Genomic DNA, 26,934 nt, shown 5'->3' on the forward strand with positions numbered 1-26,934 from the left:
ACCATTATTAATGACTTCCTCTCATTGTAACTGATTACCCCCAATCAGTTCCAGTCACACAGGACTCATTTGCTATTCAGCCATCTGAATTTGACACGGGCAGCTTACCACACAACATGCAACAAGGCAGAGGAGAGACAGGAAATTCTCCACTGGTTGGCTTACCTATGTCTGAAATCTTTATTTCTGACAGAAGACAGGAGAGCAGGGAATAGAAGAAAGAATGAGGTGTTAGCAGCGGGGTTAGAAGCATTATTAGCAGCCTGAGAACTTGACAGCAATGGTACTGTACAATACTATAATAAATAAAGACTTAGCAGCTATGACACTGATTTATTTTATATTGGATATTACTTGTCAGTGAGCTCACTTACAAGCAGCTACATATCACAGAAGAGGCATGGTTTCACCTGCACCACTACCGCCGACTTCGGGGAAGGGTTTGAGGCTGACACATGTGGCTGCTCTCACTGGAGCTAAGACAGAGGCTGCAGCAGCCGATCCCTCCCCTGTTCAGAGACACAGTCTCAGAGATACGCGTGCTCACTGCTGCGTCTCTGTCGGTGTGCACACTGCCCTACAGAGGGTATTCAAAACCTGCGTAGCCCACCATGCTCCTCCTCATGACAGAATATAGAACTGGAGATGTACCATAATTAGAAGGGAGGGGGTGGAACAGGGAGACAGGCCGGGAGGAAAATACATTATGATGATAACATACTGATAAATTTATTTTTCTTTCCAAATTTCATTTCCTCCTCCCTTCTCTACTTATTTGGCTTCCATGATCTCCCCTAAAATGTGGGCGGGAAGCAGGAAAATGGGGTGTCCTATTTGAAGATGTGACAATGGGGGCCCAGAGTGGGTAAGCATCTTGCCCACAGCTGTACAGCTTCTCTGCAAGGTGGGCTGACCCCCTAGTCTGTGGCTCTTTCTTCCTATCACACTACAGGAGATGGGAAGACAGTGTGAGCAGCTGACTAGAGCAGACAGGCTTATGGGTTCCTTCTTCCCTGACAGATGTCTGTGGCAGTGAAACTCATAAAACAGAGAAGAAAGGCAGAGAATATTCCATTGGTGGTTCTCACTAAGCCTGATATCTCATTTCCTATGAGTCCAGAGAGTTCAAGCTTCTGATTCTTGTCATGGCCAAAGGCCTTCTGCTTCATTTGTGCCTGTGTGTGGGGGTGACGATGAACCCTTTCCTCTTGAGGGCCGCCATGACTGTGGTCAGTGAGCAAGCCCTCCCTTCCCTTTACATGCGCACTGCAGAGGCATTCTCAGCAGGCATTTTCAGCGGGCAATTACCTCCCGGGAATAACTTAACAAGGCATTAAAGCCAAAGTGGCCCTCTTTGGGTCAGGTGACAGTTCTTTGGCCACACAGAGCTGTGTGATGGACTTCTGGGTTTGGATCTGCCACCCTAGAAGCTGGACCTTGGGAAGATTCTTTAGATTCCCCACTTCTCCTTTGTGTTGTTTGTCAAGGGCAACAGTGACACGTATCTTGCAGGATGGTTATACTAGGCAAATAGCTGGGACTTCACAGAAGTGAGTTTCCTTTTCCCTGGCCAGTTTGGAGAAAGGCTTTCCAGCTCTCAGGCCTGTCCTGTTTACATGAACCCCTGCCCAGGACACGGGCAGATCTGACTCCCTAAAGCAGTTCTGAGGAACTTGCTGCAATTCCTCCTGAAAGGGCAGCCCTGTCTCTAACCACAGCTTCTCTGTGACCCTAGAACCTAACCTGTGGCAGTGCTCTAGTTCTAAAATGACCTGCTTTAGGGAGTCTAGAGAAAACACAACCCACCAGGCCCTTCCCTGAGCTCCAAGTGTGGCTGTGCTCCCCCGCCACCGCTGGGATGGGGAGAAAGAAAAGGCAGAGTCAGCGGGCTCTGCACCGTGCTAGGAGCGCAGAGGCGCTGCCCGATTTCAGCCCATGGGCCTTTATCTCAGGACCCGGCAGCTGAGGAGGGCTGCTCTCACTTGGATCAGCGTTTAGTACCAGGGCCAAACCTGCTAACACTGGCCTTGTCCATTCGGCCATCTTTGTCCTCGCAAGAGGACTCATGAGACTAATTCCAATCTGTTTGGTGCCAGGAAACAGAAAGAAGCTCAAGGGCTTCAAAGAGTCTAATTCCTGGTGGTCAGCAGCCTTCTACATCTCCTGGGCGCCAAGGATACCCCCTGGCCCCACCAGGGGTTGGTCTTCCTTTTGGTGCCTCCCTGGAGACCAACACCTGCTTCCCTGGGGCCCTCAGCTTATCGTTTAGCACTGAGTTGGAGAGTGAGAAGTCTTGGATTGGACGCTGACGGCTGAGGCTCCTCTGGGTGTCGTGGGTAATGCTAGGTGGGCCCCACGGGATAGCCAAGGGACAGTGTTAGCAAATGTGACATACCTCAATTCCAGGATGTTGGTGACATTCCCAGAGGGGAAGATCCTTCGGATGTAGTTGAAATCTCCCACGTAGAGGCTCCCATCGGAGCCACACGTCAGGGCCACAGGGGCCAGGAGTTTGTTGCCGTCAGCAAGGCCATTGCAGCTGGGGCAGGAGATGCTTCTCCGGCGCCCATTGCCCATGATGCTCCCGATGACAGGTGGCTGCTGAGACACAAACTGGTTCTCGCCATTCCCTTTGTGTAAGATGCCTGGGACAAGGACAGAAGAACAGAATCAATCACCTGTGGAGCAGGAAATGGCTCTCTTCTGTGGCCGACCACAGATTTGCCTTGATTTTGCAACGAATGCAAGATCTCTGCCTACCACTTCCAAGACTCGCCCCCCCCACAAGGCTGCCACACTCCCATCATGAAACCCAAAGTGTCCTGAACAGACTCTGCTGCCTTCCTGATTGAATGCTTTCAACAACTCTGTATGACAGGTATGACTGTCCCCTCTGGATGAACGGGGGGAACAGACTAGTGGCTCACCTGAGCTCACACAGAGAGTAGTCAAAGTGCTCTTTAGTCCAGGCCCTTAATCATTCAGCTCCACTCCTTCTCAAACAGCCAGTACACATCTCATATACCTAGTCCCCATCTCTACTACGGCATGGATTTTTTTTTTTTTTTTTTTATTACCCTGGCATGCTTTTCTCTCTTTAGACTGAAACCATGTTATCTCCCTCTCTATATCCCCAGTGCCTAGTGCAGAAGGTGACACAGAGTAGATCTCAATAAGGGCTTATAGAAATGCATGAGTGAAGTTCAGTCTCTTCTCACCAGGGTAGAGACAAGAGACCTGGGTTTTTACCTGGTTTTGCTCCTAATGGGCTGATCCCAGATGTTGTGCAGGCTTCCCCACTGCTTTAACTGCCCTTGGATCTCCATTTCCTCACCAGCAAAATGAAGGGACTGACCTCAGTGACTTGTAGGCTTCATCCCATATCCACACTGTTTATTTGGGGCCCAGATCATCCTTAATCTCCCATATTAATGCCACAGTCCCCCAAATGGACGCTGCCTCTGACCTCACTCCTTCCATATTGAAACCTGAATGAATTTTGGGTTTCTGGTCACATGAATCTTCTTCCAGGCTGTCACCTATCAGCTCTGTCTTTTATTAAATAGGCATCTTTCATTTTTATATAGTCTAATCAAATCACTTTCCTACTCTAATGTTTGTGCTTTTTTTTGGTTTTAGGGAATCCTTCCTTGAGATCATAAAGATATTCTCTTGTGTTTTCTTCTATTAAAGTGTTATCTTTTAAATTTAGATCTTTAATTAATCTTATTTATTTTGTATGTAGTGTGAACTTAATTTTACTATTCTCTACCCATTAAGCCAGTTTTTCCAACACAATTTCTAAAATAACTATCCATCTCCACCGATATCTGATGTTACCTGTGTCATGTGCCAGTTTCTATGTGTGTCTGGAGTGTAGCAGAAACCACAGCCATCCACAGGTATCCGTCCTGTCCCCCATCCTTTTTCTGCAGCCACAGAACCCCCGATGTTTGGCTGGGCAGGTGACTCTCTGGAACTGCCTATACTTAGCAGGTGACTAAGTTCCAGCCAGTGGCGTGGAAATAGAAGTGGGGTGGGCAGCTGTTGGGAGGTGTCCTTGCAAAGGACAGGGCTTGCGCTTAGCCCTTTTCCTCCTCCTTGCTGGCTGGGATGTGGATATGGAGGCTGGAGCTTCAGCATCACCTTGAACCATAACCTTGGGGATGGAGGCCTGAGTAGAGCAGAGGGATGGGAGGTGCTTGGGTCCCTGAGCCTTCAGGGTGCCAGGCCAGCCCTGGGTCACCCACCTCCAGACTTTAAGGTGAGTGAGAAACAAACTTTTAACCTGTTTGGAATTCTGTTACACTCATGGCCCAAACTATTCCTAATGACTACTTACAGGTCAGTTTCTGAACCCCGTGTTCTGTCCCATAGAATCTACTTATCTGCTCCGGTGCCTGCACCGCACAATTTTGGAGACCGTGGTTTCTCTAAGATAATTTGGCACCTGGTGGTGCCTCTTTTTTCTTTTTCTTTTAAAGGCTGTCTCCGCTATTTACAAATCTTTATTATATCATACATTTTAGAATTAGTTGGTTAGTTTTTCCTTAAAACTTTTTTTTGTATTCAAATCCGGTTTTGTTAAAATTATTTGGCAATGTTAGTAGCAGTACATAGTTTTTGACTCTGACCGCTGGACACGTTTAGACACGAATTTATGTTTTTGGTCTAGTATAGGTTTGGGTGCAGGTACTTTTCTAAACCTTTTGCCCTTCCTTTCAGTACCAAATGGCAAAGTGCCTTAAGTTTCTCTGTCTTCAGTATTCTACTACTTGTAAAAACAGAAATCCGTAGGGGCGCCTGGGTGGCTCAGTCGGTTGAGCGTCCAACTTCAGCTCAGGTCATGAACTCATGGGTCGTGGGTTCGAGCCCGTGTCGGGCTCTGTGCTGACAGCTCAGAGCCTGGAGCCTGCTTCAGATTCTGTATCTCCCTCTCTCTCTGACTTTCCCCTGTTCATGCTGTCTTTCTCAGAAATAAATAAAAACATTTTTAAAAAATTAAAAAAAAAAACTGAAATGTTTAAAAAACCAAGAAATTTGTAAAATAAGATTGAAAAAAAATCCATAGATTCAAAAATTCTCCGCAAATATTAAGAACATGCGAAGTATATTAAAGATACAATGTGGTGGTTTTGAGTGGCATTCAGTGCCTCTCCAGACTGGGCGGGAGATGTCTGACATCATAAGCATAGTTGTCCCGTCCCGGAACACGGACAAGGTGGGCTATCTAAAATACGGAGCTGATTGTGTCACCTGCATGCTTGAAACCTTCCAGAGGCTTGACATGTGCCTCCGGATGAAGTTCAAAGTCCCAATCTTCACACCCTCGGCTCCAGCAGCTCAAGCCTTGGCTTTTGCTTCAGCTCTTGCCCTCATTTCATCCTTTGCTCAAACCACAACAAACCATCTCTCCAATGACTCCTCTTTCAGGCTTCTGTGCTTTGGCATGTGCCTTCTGCCTAGAATGTTCTCCCCGCCTGATACATAGGGCCAATTCTACAGACCTTTTGAGACTCGGTTCAGAGGCTCTCTCCAAAGAGACACCTTGCTGAACCAGGAAGCTGAGGTGCTGTCCTCCAAGCCCCAGTGTCCTGTGCTTTTGTGATGGCATCGTCCATGATGGCATTATCCACGGCACAGCCCGGAGACTGCCCGGGAAGTATTTGCATCTGACCAGAACATCAACTCTCGAGGCCTTTTATTTCTGCGTCCCCACTGCCTAGCTGTGACAAGCACAGAGCAGCCTCCCGAGCAATATCTGTTGACTAAGCCTTCTGATCACAGATCACACATGAGCCTGTATAATTTGAAGTGTCTGTTTTTTATTTTCTACCTGACAGGGCATGAAGAATATGAGACAAGGGTCACCCCGTGGCCCGGCTCCTGGAATTCTATGAACGCACTTACCACTTTGGATGTTGAGGGCATGATGTTTGTCTAGGCTCCATCCTCCGAGCTTAGAAGCATCGATTTCATAGCCCTGCAGCACTGCTGTTCTTTTTTCCCAGAGGATCAGATCTGGGCAGGATTCGTACTCATAACCCACAGAAACTGTAGGAAACAAAAGGTGTAAAGTGTACAGGTGAGCAAATTCTCTTTGGCTTTGATCTGCATGCAAGGTTCTGGCTTGCCTTTCGTAGAAAAGGAAAAAAGGTCCTATTTCTAAGTGTAGTACTAACACAGAGATACCGAGTCTTCATATCCTTTTTTTAAAAGAACAATTGTGCATTATTAGGAAAGGTTTTTTTTAAAAAGCATTAAATAATTTTAAAAGGACCCAGGAGAATCAATTCCCAAAAAATAACCCTTCAGTATGGAAAATACTTCAGGCACAAACTCTTCACTGTAGCATTATTTATTATAGTACAGATGGGAAGTAAGCTAAAAATTTAAAAGGGGCAACCGGGTGAGTCCACACAATGGGGCCCCTGGGTGGCTCAGTCGGTTACATGTCCGACTTTTGATTTTGGCTCAGGACATGATCTCAGGGTTGTGATATTAAGCGCGACATTGGAGGGTTCCATGCTGAGCATGGAGCCTGCTTGGAATTCTCTCTCCCTCTGCCCCTCTCTAGCTCGCACACTCAATAAATAAATAAATAAGTAAGTAAATAAGTAAATAAATAAATCAGTCAGTCAGTCTTCAAAGTGTACCCACTTGAGGAATATTATGCAGCCACTGGATACTTTGGTTATGAGGATAGTGGGGTGTCATGAAAAATGCTTACGGAATAATGCTAGGTTGTAAATACAGTATTCTATCTAGGCTTAAAAAAACTACACACACACCAACTATAAACGAGGAAAGAAAAGAAATGTAAATGTTAATAAGTAGTTGTTTTATAGAAACAGGTATGGACTTATTTATATTTTTGTCCATTCATCAAAGTTTTATGAATGATAATGGTATTACTTTACTAAAGAAAAAAAAATCAGTTGTTTATAAAGAATCCTGGGAAAAAGAGCTCAGTTAGGGTACTCTGAAGGCTGGAAGTCACTCTGAGGTCTCCAAGCTTGAAAATCGCCTGGTTTCACTTCTGTTTCATAAATCCAGAGCTCCTCGGAAGGGCACCGGGATGCAGGCTAACCGTGGCAGCAGTCCCGAAGCTGCATTTGTAAACAGCCCTGTACCTGCCCTGTGGAAAGGAACCCGTGGAGACAGGAATGCATTTCTTTCAAGCATCTTTCTGTGCAGACACTATCCGTCAAGACGGCAATATCCTACCACATGCTCAGGACAGGAATTAACAAGTGGGCAGCCCCTTAAAGGTTTCTTTAGGTGCCGTAAAAGATTGTTAGCCACCTATGGCAAGAGGGACATCTTCCCTGTGACCATGAGTCCCTTGAGCAGCCTCTATGCCTCCTATTGGCCACCTCAGGAAAGTGAGCCTCTGTCCCTGAAGTCCCACTGTGCAGACACTTCCCTGTGTCCCTGGCTGGTGGACACTAAGGATACCCATTTCACCTGAAAAGAGGTTGCAAGGCTTTATTGCTTCTGATGAGACCTCAGAAGTAGTTTGAGTTACAGAAGGGAGAGTGAACAGAAAGAGATAGGCCCTTCCCTCCCAGCATGCCCCTGTGTGGTGAGGTGGGATGCAAAACTACAGGCAGGACTGGGATGAGCCCAGGCTTGAGCCCAAGCCCTCGCCTCTCCGGGCCTCAGCTTCCTCTTGCAGAACCCGGGGATGATTTCTGACTCACAGGGTGGTTGTGAGGATTAAGTGGGATATTAACGTGCAATGCAGCACACGGTCCAGAGCAGGTGTTCAACAGACATTCTCTCATTGACTGCCTGCCTTTCCTGCCTCCCTTCCTCTCTTTCCTTTTACAACATTATTTCTCTTCTTCCTCACCCTGCCTTTGCTAAATCAAATAAGGGAATGAAATTGGAGTAGGTTTCAAGATGAGACAGAATTTCCTGGGCTGATACTCTACATGCTTGGGGGATTAGCCCCGCGGGGGTTAGGTCTACTAACAGGCCAGCTCTGGACCGTTCCCGGGACGCTGCTATATATGGAAGCTGGAATGAGCACAGCCAGCCCCTGAGGCCCGACGTCTGAGCAGGGTTGGGGCTCCAGGTGAGGCCACAGTCACCTTCTGTTTCATCTTAAAAACAGAAAGAAACAACTAGGAAGGGGGCACCTGGGTGGCTCTGTCAGTTAAGTGTCTGACTCTTGATTTCGGCTCAGGTCATGATCTCACAGTTCATGAGTTCAAGCCCCGCGTCGAGCTCTGTGCTGACAGTGTGGAACCTGATTAGGATTCTCTCTCTTCCTTTCTCTCTCTCAAAAACAAATAACTTTAAAAACAACAACAACGACAACGACGATGAGAGAACCTTCTGATTGCAAATGAGGTAAAAACGCCAACAGACTTCCTGATGAAGAAAGAATCTTAGTTCCTGCACCTCAATAACTCTGAAGAAACGCAGGAGCTCCAGACTCCCACATTTTTCATGGGAGAGTTCAGGCCAGATGTCTGTGAGGGGGCCACAGCTGCACCTTCGTGGCACAAAGCCCCTTTTAGCAGTCACACACCACCACAGCATTTTTCAAGGGCCCTTCTGCTTTGGTACCTCCACCCTTTAAAAAAAAAAAGGTCAACTTTTCCACATTCAGGTTTTTGAGTACACTCTTTTATTTAGGTCATGGATGGCCACCAAAAAGTCTTGAAGGCCAGCTAAGCCATAGGTATTTCTTTTTTTTCTTTTTTTAAATTTATTTCTGAGAGAGAGAGAGGGAGATAGTGTGAGCAGGGGAGGGTCAGAGAGAGAGGGAGACACAGAATCCGAAGCAGGCTCCAGGCTCCGAGCTAGCTGTCAGCATAGAGCCTGACGCGGGGCTCGAACCCAGGAACCGTGAGATCATGACCTAAGCTGAAGTTGGGTGCTTAACCAACTGAGCCACCCAGGTGCCCCAAGCCATAGGTATTTCTGACAAGAGGAAGGGAGGAAGAAGGAGCAAGGGAGGTGGAAAAAGAGTCCCACGTCCCCAAGTGTTACTGAGTCTCTGAGGATGGCCTCGAGTCCCGGGGCTGAGAGGCTTACCGAAGGCTTCCGAGAGCCCAAACACCTTCTGGTTGTAGACATCCGTCTTGTCCCAGATGAAATAATAGGACAAGTCTGGGGCCGCAGCAAACCACTTCCTGAAGAGGCGGCCCTCCACTGCCACCATGAGGTGCACCTTCATGAGGTTGAAGGGGATGGTAGGGTGGGTGAGGCTGATCCTCAGGACAGATTTGTAGCCAGGGGTACGGCTGCTCAGGTAGCTCAGCCTCATCTTGCAGCCGGAGATAGCGATTTCCTCCCGCAAAGCCTAGAGAGACAGATTACATGGCAAGTGACGGTCAGGGACTCGTGGGAGGAGGGGAGCTGACAAGCCCCACGTACTCAAGAGGTGGAGGAGGAAGCAGAGACAGGGAACAAGGGGGGAGGAGGAGAAGGAGCTAGAAAGGAGAGAAGAAGGTGGAGGGGGCAGAGTGTGAAGAGAAGCAGGAGGAGGTGGGGAGGAGGGGACCAGGGGAAAAGGGAGGGAAGACGAAGGGTCTGAGAGTCACGAGGCCTAGTTCCGGACCAACTCCATGTGGTACAGCCCTGCCCCGTTCCGCGCGGATGACGATGCTCACCCTGCTGCATTAGTGAGAGGGACGCATGAGGTAATGCGTGTAAAATATTTATCATCATGTTGCCTCACATCTACTAGCTGTGTCATCCGAGAAACGCATGCAAGCCGCCGACAGCCCGTCTCCACTCTGGAGTAGTGTGAGGACCGAGTAAGGTCACACAGATAAAGTGCCCAGCCCATAACAGGTAGTCAGCAGGACGATGGTGCTGGCGCGGGTGCTGCAGCCGGGGGTACTGTGAAGACAGACCTTTCCCTCAGGCTAATGTGACAGCTGCCTCAACAAGGACAGTTTCTCCCTCAAAACTCTTCTCAGATAAGACCCACAAATACTTTTCCTCTTCAGGAAAGTAAACAGAGACTGTGAGAGGTTGGCCAAACAATTACGCAGAGTTGATGGCACGGCCTGCCAAGGGCCTGTGGCCAACACCTCCCACCAGCTCACCCACGGAACGAGGTCGGACTGATGGCATGGAGTTTCTGGGCCCCAGGGCTGTGCCAGATGAACAGAATGGTGGGGAAGGCGGCACTTTATCTACTGGGCGCAACGGGCTCAGTTCCAAGATGGAAACTTCGAATCAATGCCAGGATGCTCAGGCCCATGGCAAAAGCAGAGAACTTTTATCGGCTTGATGCTCTGGGCTCTGTTTCAAGAAGGGGACATTAAATCAATTGAGGCTAACATGTCCATTAAAAGGACAATGATTATTCTATTCTGGTGTTCCTGGAGAAATTGGGCCTTCACAAAGAAAGCCTTTTCCTTTCTGTCCATATCATATAGCACGGGTGGTGTGAAAACTCTCCCTGTCCCACTCTGAACACACAAAATTTGAGGGATGGGGCCTAAAGCAAAGCAACCTTCCTAAAAACCAGCTTGTAGGTTCTAGACAAAGCAGGCTCTATACCCTGGTGAACCAGAGGCAGGGTTCAAGGACCATCCTGACATGCTCATAAATATTTATCTTCCACATACCTTGTACAGTGTACATCTCCCAGTGCTTGCGAAGGCCAGCCAATGATAGGGTCGGGAAAACCCAGGAGCTTGTTTTCATATGTTTCATGAGTCTGATAATAAGTGAGGTTTGTGACCCAGCTGGGCTTGCAGACACCCAGCTCAGGGGGCACTGAGAACAGGGTGGGACCTTTAACCTCATTTGTTCTGAAGTCCCTGCTGCTGGGAAAATGTCTGCTGAAGCTGAACCAGGGCTGAGTAACAAATTACTTCTCTCCAGCAAGCTCTGTCTCCGCTGACAACCATTTCAAAAGAAAGGTCAGCCTGGTAGTTGGGACAGGAGACCGCACTGAATCTCTAAAAGGAGTGAGGTTTTCAACCTGAGGGTGCAGGGAGCATTTCAAAATGGCTGTGTGTCCTCCTTGTGGGCTGGTGCCTGAAGCCAATCAGCAGGACACACACACACACACACACACACACACACACACACACACAGATGTGTCTTCTCAGCCGGGCATGAAACATACACACCAAAGTGTATACGCTCCCTGCTCCACAGGCCCCGGGAACCTATCAACATGCACATAGCCAGAGCTCTTGCTGGGCGAACGAGCGAGCCTGGGGCCTCTCCCTGCTGTCTCTCTTCCCTTGGCCTTTGTTTCTGCCAATGGAGATTGGGCTGAGATGGAAGAAGACATGTGACTCTCTACAACTTTGTGAGGCCAAGAATCTATCTTGATTTCCATTTGATTAGAATGTATCTTTCCAAATTACTTCCTTTTGATGATAATTAAGTAAAGCACTTGTGTGTAGAGATTGGAGCCAGAGCACGCCTCTGGCATGAAGGCAGTGTGTGTAAAATAATCTTAAATAAGAATAATACTGGCGAGCATTTATTGAGCGCTTACTGAGTGCTACACCTTGTGCTAAAGCACCTCGTGTATATTATCTCATTTGATCTGTATTATGATGCTTGTCCCCTGCTCTTGATGGAACCTACCATCATAAATATTTTTCACAGAAATACTTATTTCTGTGAGGGGGGACATTGGAGGCTGGGGGAAAGGAAGTGGAAGCGAACTGGATGGCAGAGTGGAAAAGGTGTGGGAATGTATTATACGCTCGAGTGGTGGGCCAGAAAGCTTCCAGCGCTCCTGTGTTCTGAGTGTGGAGGAGGGGTGGCCACCATACGCCATGGCTGCTGTGGGGTCTGGGGCTGGATTCTGCATGGTGGGCTGATGGGATCTCCCCTTCCCCTGTCCCTGAGACCCTCCCCACCCCGCAGGTGAAATGAAAGCACGGAGAAATACAGTTAATAAAGCTGGGTACCTGAATTTCTGGAACGATGGGGCCTTTCTCCGCACACGAGCTGGCGAAGGACGTCAGTGGGGATGGAGACACGACGGGGTTGGGGCGGGCGAAGTTGCTCAGGTCACAGCTGGGAATCTCGTTCTCCTCGTGTCGCATGATGATGGTTTCCATGACGAAGAAGCGATCCCAAGGCAGCCAGAGAGTGTGCTCCTGTGTGATGAAAGGTGCCCGCTCGAAACGGAGGATGACGGAGATGCCGCCATTGGTGACCAAGTCAAAGCTGTTGAGAGGGGGAGGGGTGGAAAACAGGGGGGAGCAGGAAAAGCAGGGAACAGGAGATGAGGAGGAAGAGGAGCAGGGAAGGGGGATGGGTGGGTGAAGAGACACATAAAGGAGAAAAAAATTACACCAAAGGGTCTGAGCACTTGTTGAGGGAACCCTAAAACCTGCAGCCTTCACTATAACCACAAACAGTAACAGAGATTCCAGAAAGCATTGGTTTTTGGGAAAGTGATTCATTACAGAGATTTTACCGAAACCAACATTAATAATCACTGCTATGGAGAGCCATTTGCCAGGACACAGGACAGCTGCTTCCGGTACTGAGGGCCTCTTAGAGCTGAAGCCCAGTGAAAAGTCAGCAGAATAAAGTGGAACAAATCCTGCCCTGGTATTAGGAGCCTAAGCCTAGTCCTGCCTCTGCCATGAACTACTGTGTGATCTTGAGCACATCACTCAGCCTCTCTGATCCTCAACTTTCTCATCTATAAAATGAAAAGGTTCAAATGGATTTTTTATTCAAGCATATTTAACATACAGTGTTATATTCATTACAGGTATACAATATAATGCGCCCAAAATTCTATACATTTCTCAGAGCTCACCAAGATAAACGTACTCTTGATCCACTTTATTTCACCCATCCCCCTTCCCACCTCCCCTTCGGGCACCTACCAGTTTGTTCTCTGTCTTTAAGAGTCTTTTTTCCTTCTTTCTTTCTTTCTTTCTTTCTTTCTTTCTTTCTTTCTTTCTTTCTTTCTTTCTTTCTTTCTTTCTTTCTTTCTTTCTTTCTTTCTTTCTTTCTTTCTTTCTTTCTTTCTTTCTTTCTTTCTTTCTTTCTTTCTTTTCTTTCTTTCTTTTTCTTTTCTTTTCTTTCTTTCTCTCTCTCTCTCTCTCCCCTTCCTTTCCTTCCTTCCTTCCTCCTTTCCTTTCTCTCTCTTTCTCTTTCTCTCTTTCTCTCTCCTTCCTTCCTTCCTCCCTCCCTCCCTTCCTTCCTTCCTTCCTTCCTTCCTGTATTTGTTTGTCTTTTTCTTTGTCTGTTCATTTGTTTTGTTTCTTAAATTCCAAATGGATTATTCTTAAGTCACTAAGATCCTATGATCCCATAGCAATTTCAGCTCTGATTATGATAGATTACTTGATGCAGGCCTCTAGAATTACAAAACAGCTAGACAGTTTAGAGAAGGGCACAGCTGACATGCAAGGTGGAAAAGGGAAGCCAGAGACTGAGTCTCAAACTCGCTGCTGATGTGAGGCCTCTGGCGGTGTCCCGGAGAGCCGGCAGCCAGCCACCCTTTGTTCACGGCCCTCTCCCAGTCTGATGCTTTTCTTCTACAGAATCACCACCAAGGGACCATTTGGGTCCTTCTTGCACGCTTCCAGTGATGGGGAGTTTGCTACATCTACGGCAGACTGTCCCATCTTCGGTTAGTTCTGACTGTTAGGAGTTTTTATTTTTGAAATGGAGCCTGGGTCCCTCTCCTTATAGTTACTTAGCCAGTGGACCTTGTTCTACCTGTTGGGGTGACTTCAAACTAGTGTGTTCCTTCTGCCTTTGACAGTCCTTCAGGATTAGAAACAGGGGTCCAGTCCACCTGCCACCTCCCTGCTGTGATGTCTCTGGACAGGGTCCTTTTAAGCCGCTACTTGAGGATGTGTTCTCAAGGCCTGTCCTCATCTTGTTCTTGTGGTTGGAGAGCAAACTCCTTACTCGGTCAGGATTCTAGCTCCCTGCCTCTCGGGGCACCACGTGCCCTCCTCCTCTTGACCCATCACACACCACCCGGGAGTCACACGTTTATTGCGTCAGCCCACACGCATTGATTCCTCAGTCTTTCCAGAACCTCACCTAGCCTAGCTTGACGCTTATAGTTTATAGAAGGAATGCACGAGTGACACCGTCAATTTCTTCTGAACTGACCATCTTCTGAACTGGGCACCCTGGGCTCGTTCCTACTTTGGCTGTTATTGTAAGTCAACCCAACATTCGCCCTGCAGTTGGTTCATGGCGACCGTAACACAGGACCTCACCTTTATCCCTGATAAATACACCTTGTGGGGCTGGGTTCTCTGCTCTGGCTTGCTCTTCCCTCTCCCAGGGATTTTACGCTTAACTGCCCTGACATAGTGCCAAACCCTGCTCTTCACAGACGATGCCCCCCTATTTGGGTTTCTAGGCTCTGGAGCCTGACTCTTTTGTCCTTGGCTGAAATTTTTCACCCACTCTGCCTGTTCCTCGCTCAGCCCTTTCGAGGCCCACACTTGGGTAGTGGAAGGAGGACAGCACCATTTTCAATAAACAATGACAGAGTTTGTTCCAAACCAAGGTTTAGTTTAGTATTCTCTCTAGGAGAATACCCGTGGTTTGGGGAAATACCCAGAGAACAACTTTCCTGTCACAGAGCTGAAGAGCATCTGTACTTTGACAGAACATTTTTAGCCATCAAACAGAATTTTGGCCTGGCTCACAAGCTCCTTTCATGAGAGTGTGGGCGTGGGAAGAAAGTGAAGACGAACCCGAAAAGACGTATTCTCAATGCGGGGAGCAGGCTGGGGGCAGCTGGCCCTGCCAAGAGCTGGGTGTGACTGGATCTTGCCAAGAGCCAGGCCTATTCATCTGGAGGGAAACCTTGTTGTGAATATGGGGGCCTGTCTGACCCCAAAAGGAAGGCCTGGTTCTCAGGTGAAGCCCAGACAGCTTCGGGCCTGTCCAATCACGGCTACTCACTCCATAGGTGACTTATGTCACCTGTCTGAGCCGCAATCTCCTCATGTAAAATGAAGCTGATGATCATAATCACTTGGCAGAGTTCTTAATTAGACAGATGGGATAATGAATGGGAAAAGCCCAGGCCCCACTCCCAGGGCATCATGCTCTGTATAACCCCATTTCTCAAGTCAGCGAGCCTGAACTGCTTCTCTTGTCTGCTATTCTTTAAAAATATTTCATCATGACTTCTATTTTTCATCTTTTTAATGATCTCTTTGGCTCTGGGTAAGCCTCGATGTCTGGTATTTCAGGGTGGTGGGTGTGTGAAGGGGACTGAGGAGCTGGGTGACGTGGGTAGCATGATGCCTGCCTGGGAGTGAGGGATACAGAGCTCAGTTAGACTTAGTCCACAGACTTGCATGCACTGTGACCTCCAGACTATGTCTCTGGCCTTGTGGGCTCTCCCAGGGAGTGAGAGATAAGAAAGAAGGTGAGTCAAGGAGGCCGAAAGGAAACAGGCAAGATGCTGCCCATTCGCACATAACAAACAGGGATCTTCAGGTGCCTGGAGAATAAGGAATGGCTCTCCTATACATTCTGCAGTGTCTAAGTAGGGAAGAAAACTCAAGCCCCATAAAGCACTGGTAAGCATTGCTTTGAAACTCAAGCCCTCTGAAACTCTGGTTCCTCTGATGTGATTTAGTAAATGGACACAGGAAATGTGGCTGACGACTGCCTCCCAGGCCCTTCTGTGCTGTCAAGGGGCCACAGAAATCACAGGGGCAGTACACACAGGGGGAAATCAAAGCCTGGAGGGGAAGGAGTGGGCTTTTCCCAAGGGCCAGCAAACCCACCTGACTCTGGGGTGTTTTTTGGACCCACCCTGACAAAACACAGCAGGGCAAAGGACTGACACTATGCCATTTCATGTGAATGATGGACACATTTCATGACCAAAAAAAAAAGCAGTCTCCATGGCTTCTTTTTGATGGCTGTTTCACAGCAGGTAAGGATATAGCCAGAACACCTGTTGCCTAGGGTGCTCACATCTGCCATTTCCATCTAGCAGGCAGTCCTGAGCTGGAAGGCAGCAGAGACAGAGCATGAGAAGACAGTCCTCCATGCCGCAGTGACTGACTGCACTGATGTGCTTCCTGGGACAGAAGGTGTGCTCGGCAAGGGGCAGTGGTCTGGGCCGGCCAGGTTACCCCTGGGACTGGCTGCCAGCCCCTTCGAGCAGGGCCCCTTCCCATTCACAGGGAGAGGAGGGGGGAGAGGGCTCCCCATGCCAAGCTTGCCACTCTGTTTAAGAGGCACACATGTCTACAAACAGATGAGCCTCTACTTCATTATCACCTCGGCCGGGACATGTTCACGTCTGATATTGGATTAAAGAGGTGCTAAAATCAATCAGGCTGGAGCATAATTTCCAACACAGAGTGAAAATCAACCTTATGGGCCCACACTTAGCCAGATGGACTGCCACCACCTGATTTTATTAAAAATCGAGGACCTGTCACCACTGACAGCCTAAATGTTCCACTTTCTTCCTTCCCTTTCCCTTTTCTCCAAAATATTCCCAGTGGCCTGTACCATAATCATCACCTCCTCATCATTTAATAATTTGTAATTTTAATAAACAGCTAATATTTACCATATCCTTATCGGGTGCCAGATGCTGGCAATACAGCAATGAACCAGAGTAGGAAGGGGAACGAAGATTTATTAAACACCTACTCTGTGCAAGGCGCTTCCTCAGACGTCATGGAATGTCATACTTACAACCAGATTGTGAGATGCTAGAATTAGGACCATTCATAGATGAAGAAGTTGAGGCCCAGAGAGGTGAGGAGAACAGTCTAATTGTTCTCGAAAACGGGAGACTTAGAATGAGTAAAGAAACTCTACTTCCTACTACCGGCTGTTTTCACGGGGATCCAAAAGGCAGACTTCTGTCATCACCCAGTGGCTTGCACAGACGTAGGCAGTTGCAGATGGAAAGCACGCAGCAAGAATACTAACATTTCTGGAGTTGTCTGGTCTGGGGAAAGTGGTCCACCTGACAGTGTTTTATATTATAAGCCACACAGCAAGATAACATGTATAAGGTACCCTGGTCTTACTCTGAGAACCAAACGAGAAGGGACTGCTTAATTTACAGCCAAAGTGACTAAGGCCAGAGTCAGATGCAAGGTCTCACAGCTAGTGAGTGGCAGAGCCAGGCCTCTGAACTCAGCTCCCATTCTCTTCCCACACTGCCGTTCCAGCAGCAGCTGTGTGGCAAGACCATGAAAGCAGGACCTTCATGAGCCCTGGTCCACAAAACGTCTCCTACCTGCCATCTTGCCTGCTGATTGTGTATCCAAAGAGAGGGTTATTGACGAAGCTGATATTCACACCAACCAGTGGGGTCCCATCTGATGTCATCACTTGACCACGAATGACACAAGCGTGCCTGTGGGTAGAGAAGAGAGAATGACGTCATCTACTTTTCATGTTTAGATCCCTGGATGGCAGAGAACCCCTGGAGGTCAGAAGACAGAAAGCAGGCCACTTAGACATCTCTGGGCACTGTATTTACTCAAGAGGAGTAATACTTTTTTTTTTTTTTTCATATTGTCTCAATTTAAGGCATCAAAGGGTCCTTAAAGGGTTATTACTGGGAGATGTTTTTAGATACCTTCCTAGAGGTCATTTTCTAAGGACACTATGTTATGCAATAAGGGGATAAACTGATACAAGAGGACTATGCCAGCAGCGGAGTTACGCCTGAGAATCCAGTCACTTGACTTGGGTTCAACTCTTGGCTCTGCCACTTTCTAGTTCTCTAAAGTTGCAAAAGTACGTGACAGCTCTCTGAAGCTCTGTTTCTTCATCCTGGCACAGAGCAAGCTCCATGAATGGCAGTGGCTATTATTGTCACTAATGGACACAGTGGAGGCGGACTTACGAGAAAGTGAACAGGACAGGGAGTACATCCTCTTGTCTGGCTTTAGAAACAGCAGAAGGGCACACGCTAAGCATCCCCCTGGAGAGGGTTCTGGAACCTCTCACATCTCCCAGTAATATCCCTGCTCCTGCTTTCCCTCTATATCCCACACAGCAAACCATCTGTTTCCCCCCACCCCCCAACTTGTCAGCCAGGTGTTGCCTAAGCCTTTGTGTCTGTGCAGTGTTCTCCCACCTGCCTCAGTGTCATTCCAGCACCCCTCCCTCAACACTCTCATCCTTTATGTCAAATGACACCTCTTCCCTGAAGCCTGTCTTGATGGCGCTAATTACACTGGTCACTTTCACGAACACCCAGATACCCTGTCACACTGCACACGGTCCTCCTCTCCACTAGATCGTGAGCTTCTTGAGGACAGGGTCAAGGACTATTCCTTTCCTTGTCTCTGCAGTGCCTGGAAATGCCTAATGAGTACTAGGTCACCGTTTAAAAAAATGGTGGATTGAGTAAATAAGTGGGGCAATTAAATATCATCTAGAATGACAGTTTTTCAAATATATCAGAAATGGAACCTTTTCACCAGATGATATTTTATGAGGACCCCCAACGTGGAAAACAAAAACCAGATCTCTCTAGATGAAATAAGAGGTTTGGGGTGATCCTGACGGCAACTCTGGAGTCTTAGTCTCTGGAGAAGCCAGAGAAAAGCCTGTTGGAAAATCACTGAGTTGGTGGAAGAAGAGGAAACTGGGGTCCAAAGAGGTTATGTTATTTGCCACAAGTCACACAGCAGGGTAGTGACGGAGCCAATCCAGGGCTCACAGCCTCTGAGTCCAACTCTAGGCTATTCTGTTTACCACTCACGACTCTGGGTCCAGGGCTCATAATTCTGGGTCAAACTCTAGACTATTCTCTTTACCACTCATGACTCTGGGTCCAGCGCTCACAACTCAAATCCAGGGCTCCCAATTCTGGGTCCAGCTCTAGACCATTCTGGTTGCCACTGGCAATGGGTAAAAAAGGAGGTGCTCAAATGTGTCAACATCCTAAGGCATCAGGGCACTAGGGAGACAGCCCTGGTTGACAGGACAAATCTGAGGCAAATATTCAGGTATGAGTATCCAGACAACTTTTTCCATCTGCCTTGGTTCAGAAGGCTTTCTTTACTTTCTCTTTTTTTTTTTTTTTTTTTCTGGCTTGGAGTAGAGCTACTGATGAGACCTATGGGCATTCATTAAAAAAAAAGATCTCAAACTCAGCCTCTGCCTCATTGGGTACTTACATCTCTACCTTCCTAGAGTGATAAACTTTTCCCTGTTTGATGAGAAAAGCAATTAACACCAGGCTTGTAAGCAGCTGGTCTCACTGGTGTCAGCCTGTCCTTTCGGAAGGCAAGAACAACTACCCACAATGCATCAAGCTCCCCTCCCCCACGCCGCCCCACCCCACCTCACCTCACTACACCCAATCTGGTTAATGCTAATTCAGTCAGTGGTTTCCTTCCGAGGCCCTTGGTCTAAATGCAATTACATGACAAACAAGTTAAGCGGTGAGGCTCAGCAAAGACTCTCAGTCCTGCTCTGAAGGTCTCCCAATACATTTATGTGAAATTATCTCTCCACTAATGGGAAAGATTTATTCCATCAATTGTATTCAGCTGGTACTGAGAGATGCCTTCTTTAATGGAGGAAAATTGAATTTCTTATTGCTGGAACTTTGTCCTTCCAGAGAATTACTAACAGATCTCATCCTGGTGCTGGCAACTGTCCAGCCTCGTCCTGACATATGTGCCTTCAGATTCTGCTTGGGCGACACCAGCCCTCTGGGGACGGTTTCCTTTTGGGGGCTGCCCTGCTGGCTGCCCCCTCATATGCCTGCGGGCCAGCCTCCTCTGACTGATCATTCTTCGGGGATTTCCTGATAATTGGGAAACATGAAATCAGCACCGTTTGGCTATCATGTAGCCTTCACTCTGGCCAGCCAGAGCAGATGTAATTTTAGCCCAGGCTCCCGTGGGTTGCTTTGGGTTCTGGAGAAGATTAAGTCGACTCCCTGTACCCCTGTACACCACAGAGGCCTCTTGCCAAAACAGGCATTTGGCTCAGGAATTAGGTCCTGGAGAAAAACACTTCCATCCTCTTTCTGTTTGACCATGATTTTTCAGTTGTCAAGAAAACCCCATTTAACACGAAGGCCTCTCTGGGACAAAGGAGATGGGGGGAGTCTGCTCTGTGGAGGCCTCTGAAATGTGTCTCATGCCACGTGTTTTTGTCCAGAGAGGTTTAAAAAGATGTGGGTGCTGGGCTTCCAAATGCTTTCTCCCTTAATCCTACTGATTTAATGGATACTGGTGAGGTGTACTGGTGAGGATTTAACACTTGGCTTTCAAAAGAAAAATTGCTTTAATTTGTAGCATTTGCCTATTTCTGTGGTGTAAATACTTCCACCCTGGCCGATTTCACACTATTAATGAGATGTCACTGACCCCAGACTTGGGAAGAGATGCAGAGTAGGACCCCATTACCGAATCTGCCCACCACAGAGACATAAGGGTCCTAATAAACTTAAGAGCAATGAGAAGAGTGGAATACAGTAAAATAATTAGGAAGTGATGGGTGTTGATTATTTTTTATCTTTGTTCTTAATATAACTTACTTAATTTTAATTTCACATACTTTATTTTTTAGTAAGAGTAGTGCACAAAAAATAGCCTGCAGAATTCCCGAACATTTAATAACCAGTCCTTGTGAGTGGGCACAAGCCTGCTTCCGTATGCCATCGGAACAGACCCCACACTAAGGGTCAATGTGGCTGAGAGATAGTTATTGCTCAGACTGTGAAATTTTATAATGGAAGACCGCACCTTGGCAAGAAGTCGGTATCATGGGGTGCAATTCGCTGTCACAAATTTGGCTTCCCGGCTGCTTCATATGACACTCCTCTCACCAGTCCTATATATGACATGTTTTGCTTTCCCTTGGTCACTATCTGGGCATAACAGAGTTTCGGGGTATGTTTTTTCCTTGTCCTCAGAGACCCATCTAAGCTGTCATCACCTCAGTGAGGTTGATACCAACTCTTCTGGGCACAATGAATCACCTCTTCCCTTAGGCTCCTCTAGATACTTCCAAGGATCTCTCCATGACCGTGACAGTCAGAGAATGTATCATTCACATTTACATAGCTGTCTTATGGGCTTGTGTGCGAGCCAGAGGAGGCCTGTGACCACATCTCCAGAGGCTAGGGCAAGCATGGGATATTGCTCTGAGTGTCAGTTAGGGGAGAAATGATCAGGTACTTGAAGTTCAGAGAGAAATGACTTGCTCAAGGTCATAGAGCAAAGAACTGGCTGAGCTGATGCTCAAAGCTAAGATTTCTGACTTCTAGATCCTTACACTTACTCCTATGTTAGATATCGGCAGTCACTAAAATCCACTCTAATTAAAAAAACTGGGCACCTACTTAATAAGCTAGGCACTGTGTCAGGTGAGGGGGTTGTAAATGCATGAATTACTGTCCCCGGTTGCTTGCTGGAGCTCACCAGAGCCAACCTGAAATGCTCGAGTGTAGCTGTCTCTGACACAAGTGAGTCAACACATGGGTTTGGCATATGTCAGGCAGCTGGGGCACAAAACAGGCAATTAGGTTGAGTGAACTCTGCCAGGAAGCAGCACTCGTGCCAGGCCAAGGGGGGTGGTGCGCATCAAATGAGCTGGCGTTAGTCCAATCACACCCTCAGGGCCCAACTGAGGTGCCCTTGCTGACACCAGTGAGGAGGAAGATCTGCCTGACTGCTTCCCGAGTACAGTGGCCAGGTTGTGGGTCAAGAGGGGAAACTGTTGGGAGAGACAAAAACACCTCGAGACAGAATCAAGCAAATAAGAAGCTAACCTCAACTGTCAGTCAGGGAGAGGGGGCAGGGGGTGGGCTGGAAAGCATCCTGGGCAGGGAGTCAGTTCCTACTTCTGACTCTGGTAACTAACTGTAAGACCTTGAGAATCATCTGACCTCTCTGGACCTCCATTCCCAGCTGCCCATGCAGCTGAAATTTTTCCCATCCTGATGTCAAATTAGAATCCAATGCGTGCTTAAGAATGAGAAACTTAACAGAAGACCATGGGGAAGGGGAGAAAGTAGTTTCAAGCAGAGAGGGAGGCAGACTGTAAGAGACTCTTTAATACAGAGAAAATCAGGGCTGATGGGGTAGTGTGGGAAAGAGGGGAAAATGGCTGATGGGCATTGAGGAGGGTACTTGTTGGGATGAGCACTGGGTGTTCTTATGTAAGTGATGAATCACGGGGATCTACCCCTGAAGCCAAGAGCATGCTGCATACACTGTATGTTGGCTGACATGACAATAAATTATATTAAAAAAAGAATGTATACTGGTTTTAACATAGTGCTGCCCAGTCTAGCTCAAGTAACCCTATTACACCTAGTTTTAGAATCTTCATGGACTTCATACAATTCTGACACTTACCTCTGAATTGTTCCCTCTCTATGGAAACTTCCACCTATCCTGTTCGTTCATCTGAAAACCACCTGCATCCACCAAGTGGTACCTCACACTTCCAGCCCTCTGCCTACTTCCGTAAAACCTCAGTGGTGCCGCACCCCTGGGGCAATCTTTCTCCCTTGGCAGACCATAAGCTTCTTGAAGACGGGCCACATCTCCCTCACTGCTACATACTTAGCATTGGGCATGACTCATGCTCATTTCTAAGTGGGCAGAAGAAAGCCTCCACTGCAAACAGGCATCTGGCCTGGAATCTGAATGCATCGCACAGAGTAAGCTCTTGATAAATTATTCACTGAATGAATGAAGAACTGATACGCTTCTGTCACTGAAGGTGGGGGTGACGCCTGAGAACTCAGAGCTACTCAACCTTGATGGGGATACGGCCAAGGAACCGAGGCTGGAGTGGCTGGGCCTTTCTAGCTTATCAGCCCAACCTTCATCCCAAGGCTGGGTTCCTTCCCCTGGAGGACCCACCCCACCTCGGCTTGCAGTCTGTGGCCTCCTATCTGTACCTCTTTTTAGAAAACTTTAAAAAAACAAATGCTGGCAATTAAGTCAGATTTGTTTTTCAATGCATATTATACAAGCAGATAAAAGGAAGATGAAGGGAGAAAAGCTGCAGCTTTAACTTCCTAGTTATTAAATGAGAACAGCTAAGGAAACGGCTATTCAGGAGAATGAAATAATTATTTGGGATCTAGGTGGCAAAAAGTAACTTTAGCTCTCCTCCGAGTTAAAGTATTCGCTACTCTGTGCCACGCTTGTTTATGCAAATCACTCCTTTGTATTACATACTTTAAACAGATTTATATGCCTGAGTATACAAACCCTTAAAATGTTTTCTGCTTGCTCATGCTGATTGACTGGGGATCTAACCAGCATCTCTGAGACTTTATTCAACATCCTGTAAGAACCTCACTTGGGCCCAAATGAGAAGCCCACTTCATGGGGCTCTTGAAACATCCCCAGCAAGGGAGTTTCTGTCCAAGCCTGACCCTGTACACCTTGGAACAAGCCTCTAAGACCTTGTTCCTTCCAGCCTGGACATAGTAGCTATTGTGCTGGTCTCTCTTTCTCTGAGATGGAGCATTTCCATCTCAGGGCTCTGCCTCAGTTTCCTTAACCAGCTTTTCCAGCCTGATGTCTTCCACCTATAAACAAATTCTTGGAAACCCACTGGTCACAATATGTTAGAAGAGACCTTCCTTCTAAACGTTTAACCTTCTCACTGGGGAGGTGAGAAAAGAAAGTCTAAGGCCTCAGCATTTATTGTCCATGAGAGCTCTGGGCAAGTGCCTTCACCTCTCAGACTACTTACCATCTGGCACAGATACACACCTAAGTAATTGAGAATCTCAATTTGTTTTAGCTGCCTCAAAAATCAGAGTTCACATCGCCAGAGAAGGGCTCTTAAGGCTGTTTTTGAGTATACACTTTTTTTGTAAACATTTTTGAGCAGGCTTTTTGGATGTCTTCATATTTATTAATAAATTGCACACATGTGCTGTCATCATTAGCCGATACTAATCATATGCAGTTGGTGCAAGGCTTAACGGATAAAAATGCACACACGCATACTTCCTCTCACTGTGCTTCACAGATACTCCATTTCTACAAAGTCAAAGTTTGTGGCAACCTTGTAACCAGTACGTGATTTGGTTCCATTTTTCCAGCAGCATTTGTTTACTTCATGTCTCTGTGTCACATTTTGGCAATTCGGCAACGCGTCAAACTTTTCCATGATTACCTTAATTTGTTTTAGTGATCTGTGATCAGTGAACTTTGATATTACTACCGTTAATTGTTTCAGGGCATCGTGAACCATGCTCATGTAAGGCGGTGAGCTTCATGGATAACTGTTGGGTATGTTCTGACCGCTCCACCAGCTGCTCTCCTGTTTTTCTCCCTTTTCTCAGGCTTCTCTGTTCATAGAGACACAATATTGAAATCGGGCCAAATAATAACCATACAATGGCTCCTAAGTGTTCCAGCACTTGAAACCAAAAGCTCGAAATGATTAAGCTTAGTAAGGAAGGCACGTTGTGAATGCAAAGGAGAAGTTCGTGAAGGAAATTAAAAGCGTTACTCCAGTAAACACACGATGATAAGAAAGCAAAACAACCTTACTGCTGGAATGGAGAAAGTATGAGTGGACTGGATAGAAGATCAAACCAGCTATAACAGTCTCTTGAGCCAAAGCCAAACTCTCCAGAGCAAAGCTCTCTCTTCACTTCTCTGAAGGCTGAGAGAGGGTGAGGAAGCTGCAGAAGAAAAGTTGGAAGCGAGCAGGACTTGGTTCATGAGATTTAGGGAAAGAAGCTGTCTCCATAAACACAAAAGGACAAGGTGAGGCAGCAAGTGCTGGTGTAGAAGCTGCAGCAAGTTCTCCAGACGACATAGATGAGAGAATGCATGAAGGTGGCTACGCTCAACAGATTTGCAATGGAGATCAAAGAGTCTTCTATCGGAAGAAGGTGCCATCTAGGACTTCCATAGCTGGAGAGGAGAAGTCAGTGCCTGGCTGCAAAGCTTCAAAGGACAGCCTGATCCTCTTCTTAGGGGCTGATGCAGCTGGTGGCTTGAAGTTGAAGCCAGTGCTCACTGACCATTCTGAGAATCCTGGGGCCCTTAAGAATCTACTCTGCCTGTGCTCTATAAATGGGATAGCAATGCCTGGAAGACAGCACATCTGTTTACAACATGGTTTACTGAATATTTTAAACCCTCCTACTGGGACCTACTGCTCAGAAAAACAGATTCCTTTCAAAATATTTCTGTTCACTGACAATGCATCTGGTCACCTGAGAGTGCTGATGGAGATGTACGAGATGAATGTTGTTTCCATGCTTGCTAACGCAACATCCATCCTGCAGCCCGTGGATCAAGGAGTCATTTTGACTTTCAAGTCTTATTATTTAAGAAATACATTTCAGAACTCTATAGCTGCCATAGATAGCAATTCCTCTCATGGGTCTGGACAAAGCAAATTGAAAGCCTTCTGGAAAGGATTCACCATTCTAGATGCCATGAAGAACATTTATGATTTATGAGAAGAGGTCAAAATATCAATATAAATAGGAGTTTGGAAGAAGTGAATTCTAACCCTCATGGGTGACTTTGAAGGGTTCAAGACCTCAGTGGAGGAAGTAACTGCAGATGTGGTAGAAATAGCAAGAGAACTAGAATTACAGGTGGAGCCTGAAGATATAACTATATTAGTTCATCTCATAATAAAACTTAACAGATGAGGAGGGCCTTTTCACGTATGAGCAAAGAAAGTTGCTTCTTGAGATGGAATCTACTCCTGGTGAAGATGCTGTGAGACTGTTGAAATGACACAAAGGATTTAGAATATAACATAAACTTAGTTTGTAAAGCACTGGCCGGTGTGAAAGGAGTGATTCCAATTTTGAAAGGAGTTCCACTGTGGGCAAAATGCTACATCATTTGCATGTTGCAGAGAAACTTTTCTTGAAAGCAAGAGTCAATCAATGTGGCAAACTTCATTTTTGTCTTATTATTATTGTTATTATTTTTGAGAGAGAGTGCAAGCGGGTGAGGGGNACAAAATGCTACATCATTTGCATGTTGCAGAGAAACTTTTCCTGAAAGCAAGAGTCAATCAATGTGGCAAACTTCATTTTGTCTTATTATTATTGTTATTATTTTTGAGAGAGAGTGCAAGCGGGTGAGGGGGCAGAGGAAGAGAGAATCTTAAGCAGGCTCCACTCTCAGTGTGGAACCCGATGCAAGACTTGATCCCACAGTCCTGGGGCCATGACCTGAGCCAAAATCAAGAGTCAGATGCTCAACTGCCCGAACCACCCAGGCGCCCCCACTGTTGACTTATTTTAAGAAGCTGCCACAGCCACCAACCTTCAGCAACCACCGCCCTTATCAGTCAGCAGCCATCAGCATCAAGGCAAGGCCCTTGACCAAGCAAAAAACAAAATTACGATTCACTGAAAACGCTGACGATGGTTTAACATTCTTTAGCAATAATATTTTTGAATTAAGGTATAAACATTTTTTTTTTTTTTTTTTTTTTTTTAAAGANAAACAAAACACATAATTGTGCATCATCAAAATAACTCTTCTTTTAAAAAATATATTAGCCAGAAACATTGTTTTTTTTTTTTTTTTTAGAGATCATTACATTTCACACTTAATAGTCTATCATATAATGTAAACCTAACTGCTATATGCACGGGGAAACTAAAAAGTTCACTTGCCTTCCTTACTGCAGTACTTGCTTTACTGCAGCAGTCTGGAATGGAACCTCCAGTCTCTCTGAGGCATGCCTGTATTTCAAATAGTCTTCTTGATAATGCTGAATCTTTGGGCTAAGATTTTTAGATTCTTGATAATTTTGAACCTCGGTTACCTTTCTGTTCGATCTGATGAAAATGAACATTAGTGGTTTTCACTTCATAGTGGAGCTGAGGAAGACTTTGTGCAAGAAGTACCAGCTCTGCCATTTTTGTTGTCGTCGTTGTTGGTTTGCTTGTACTCATGCTGCTATATTACATTGTCTTTGAGCTGCAGCTACTCTACAAGGAACTTTCTATGGCACTGGACCGTTTTATGTGGA

General features: G+C 46.7%; 1 protein-coding gene across 1 annotated transcript in view; it reads right to left on the bottom strand.

Annotated features, from left to right (window-relative positions):
• TENM4 (teneurin transmembrane protein 4) overlaps nt 1-26,934 on the bottom strand; it is a 380,776-nt gene that overhangs the window by 52,438 nt on the left and 301,404 nt on the right. The window contains exons 16-21 of the mRNA XM_077767572.1: nt 17,210-17,329; nt 11,904-12,165; nt 9,049-9,316; nt 5,911-6,054; nt 2,396-2,645; nt 166-186 (exon numbers count right to left, since the gene is read on the bottom strand). Coding sequence (XP_077623698.1) covers nt 166-186; nt 2,396-2,645; nt 5,911-6,054; nt 9,049-9,316; nt 11,904-12,165; nt 17,210-17,329 — 1,065 coding nt within the window. The remainder of the gene's footprint in view (nt 1-165; nt 187-2,395; nt 2,646-5,910; nt 6,055-9,048; nt 9,317-11,903; nt 12,166-17,209; nt 17,330-26,934) is intronic.

This window comes from Crocuta crocuta, unplaced genomic scaffold (genome assembly GCF_008692635.1).
Source record: "Crocuta crocuta isolate KB4526 unplaced genomic scaffold, BGI_CrCroc_1.0 scaffold561, whole genome shotgun sequence".
Taxonomy (NCBI): domain Eukaryota; kingdom Metazoa; phylum Chordata; class Mammalia; order Carnivora; family Hyaenidae; genus Crocuta; species Crocuta crocuta.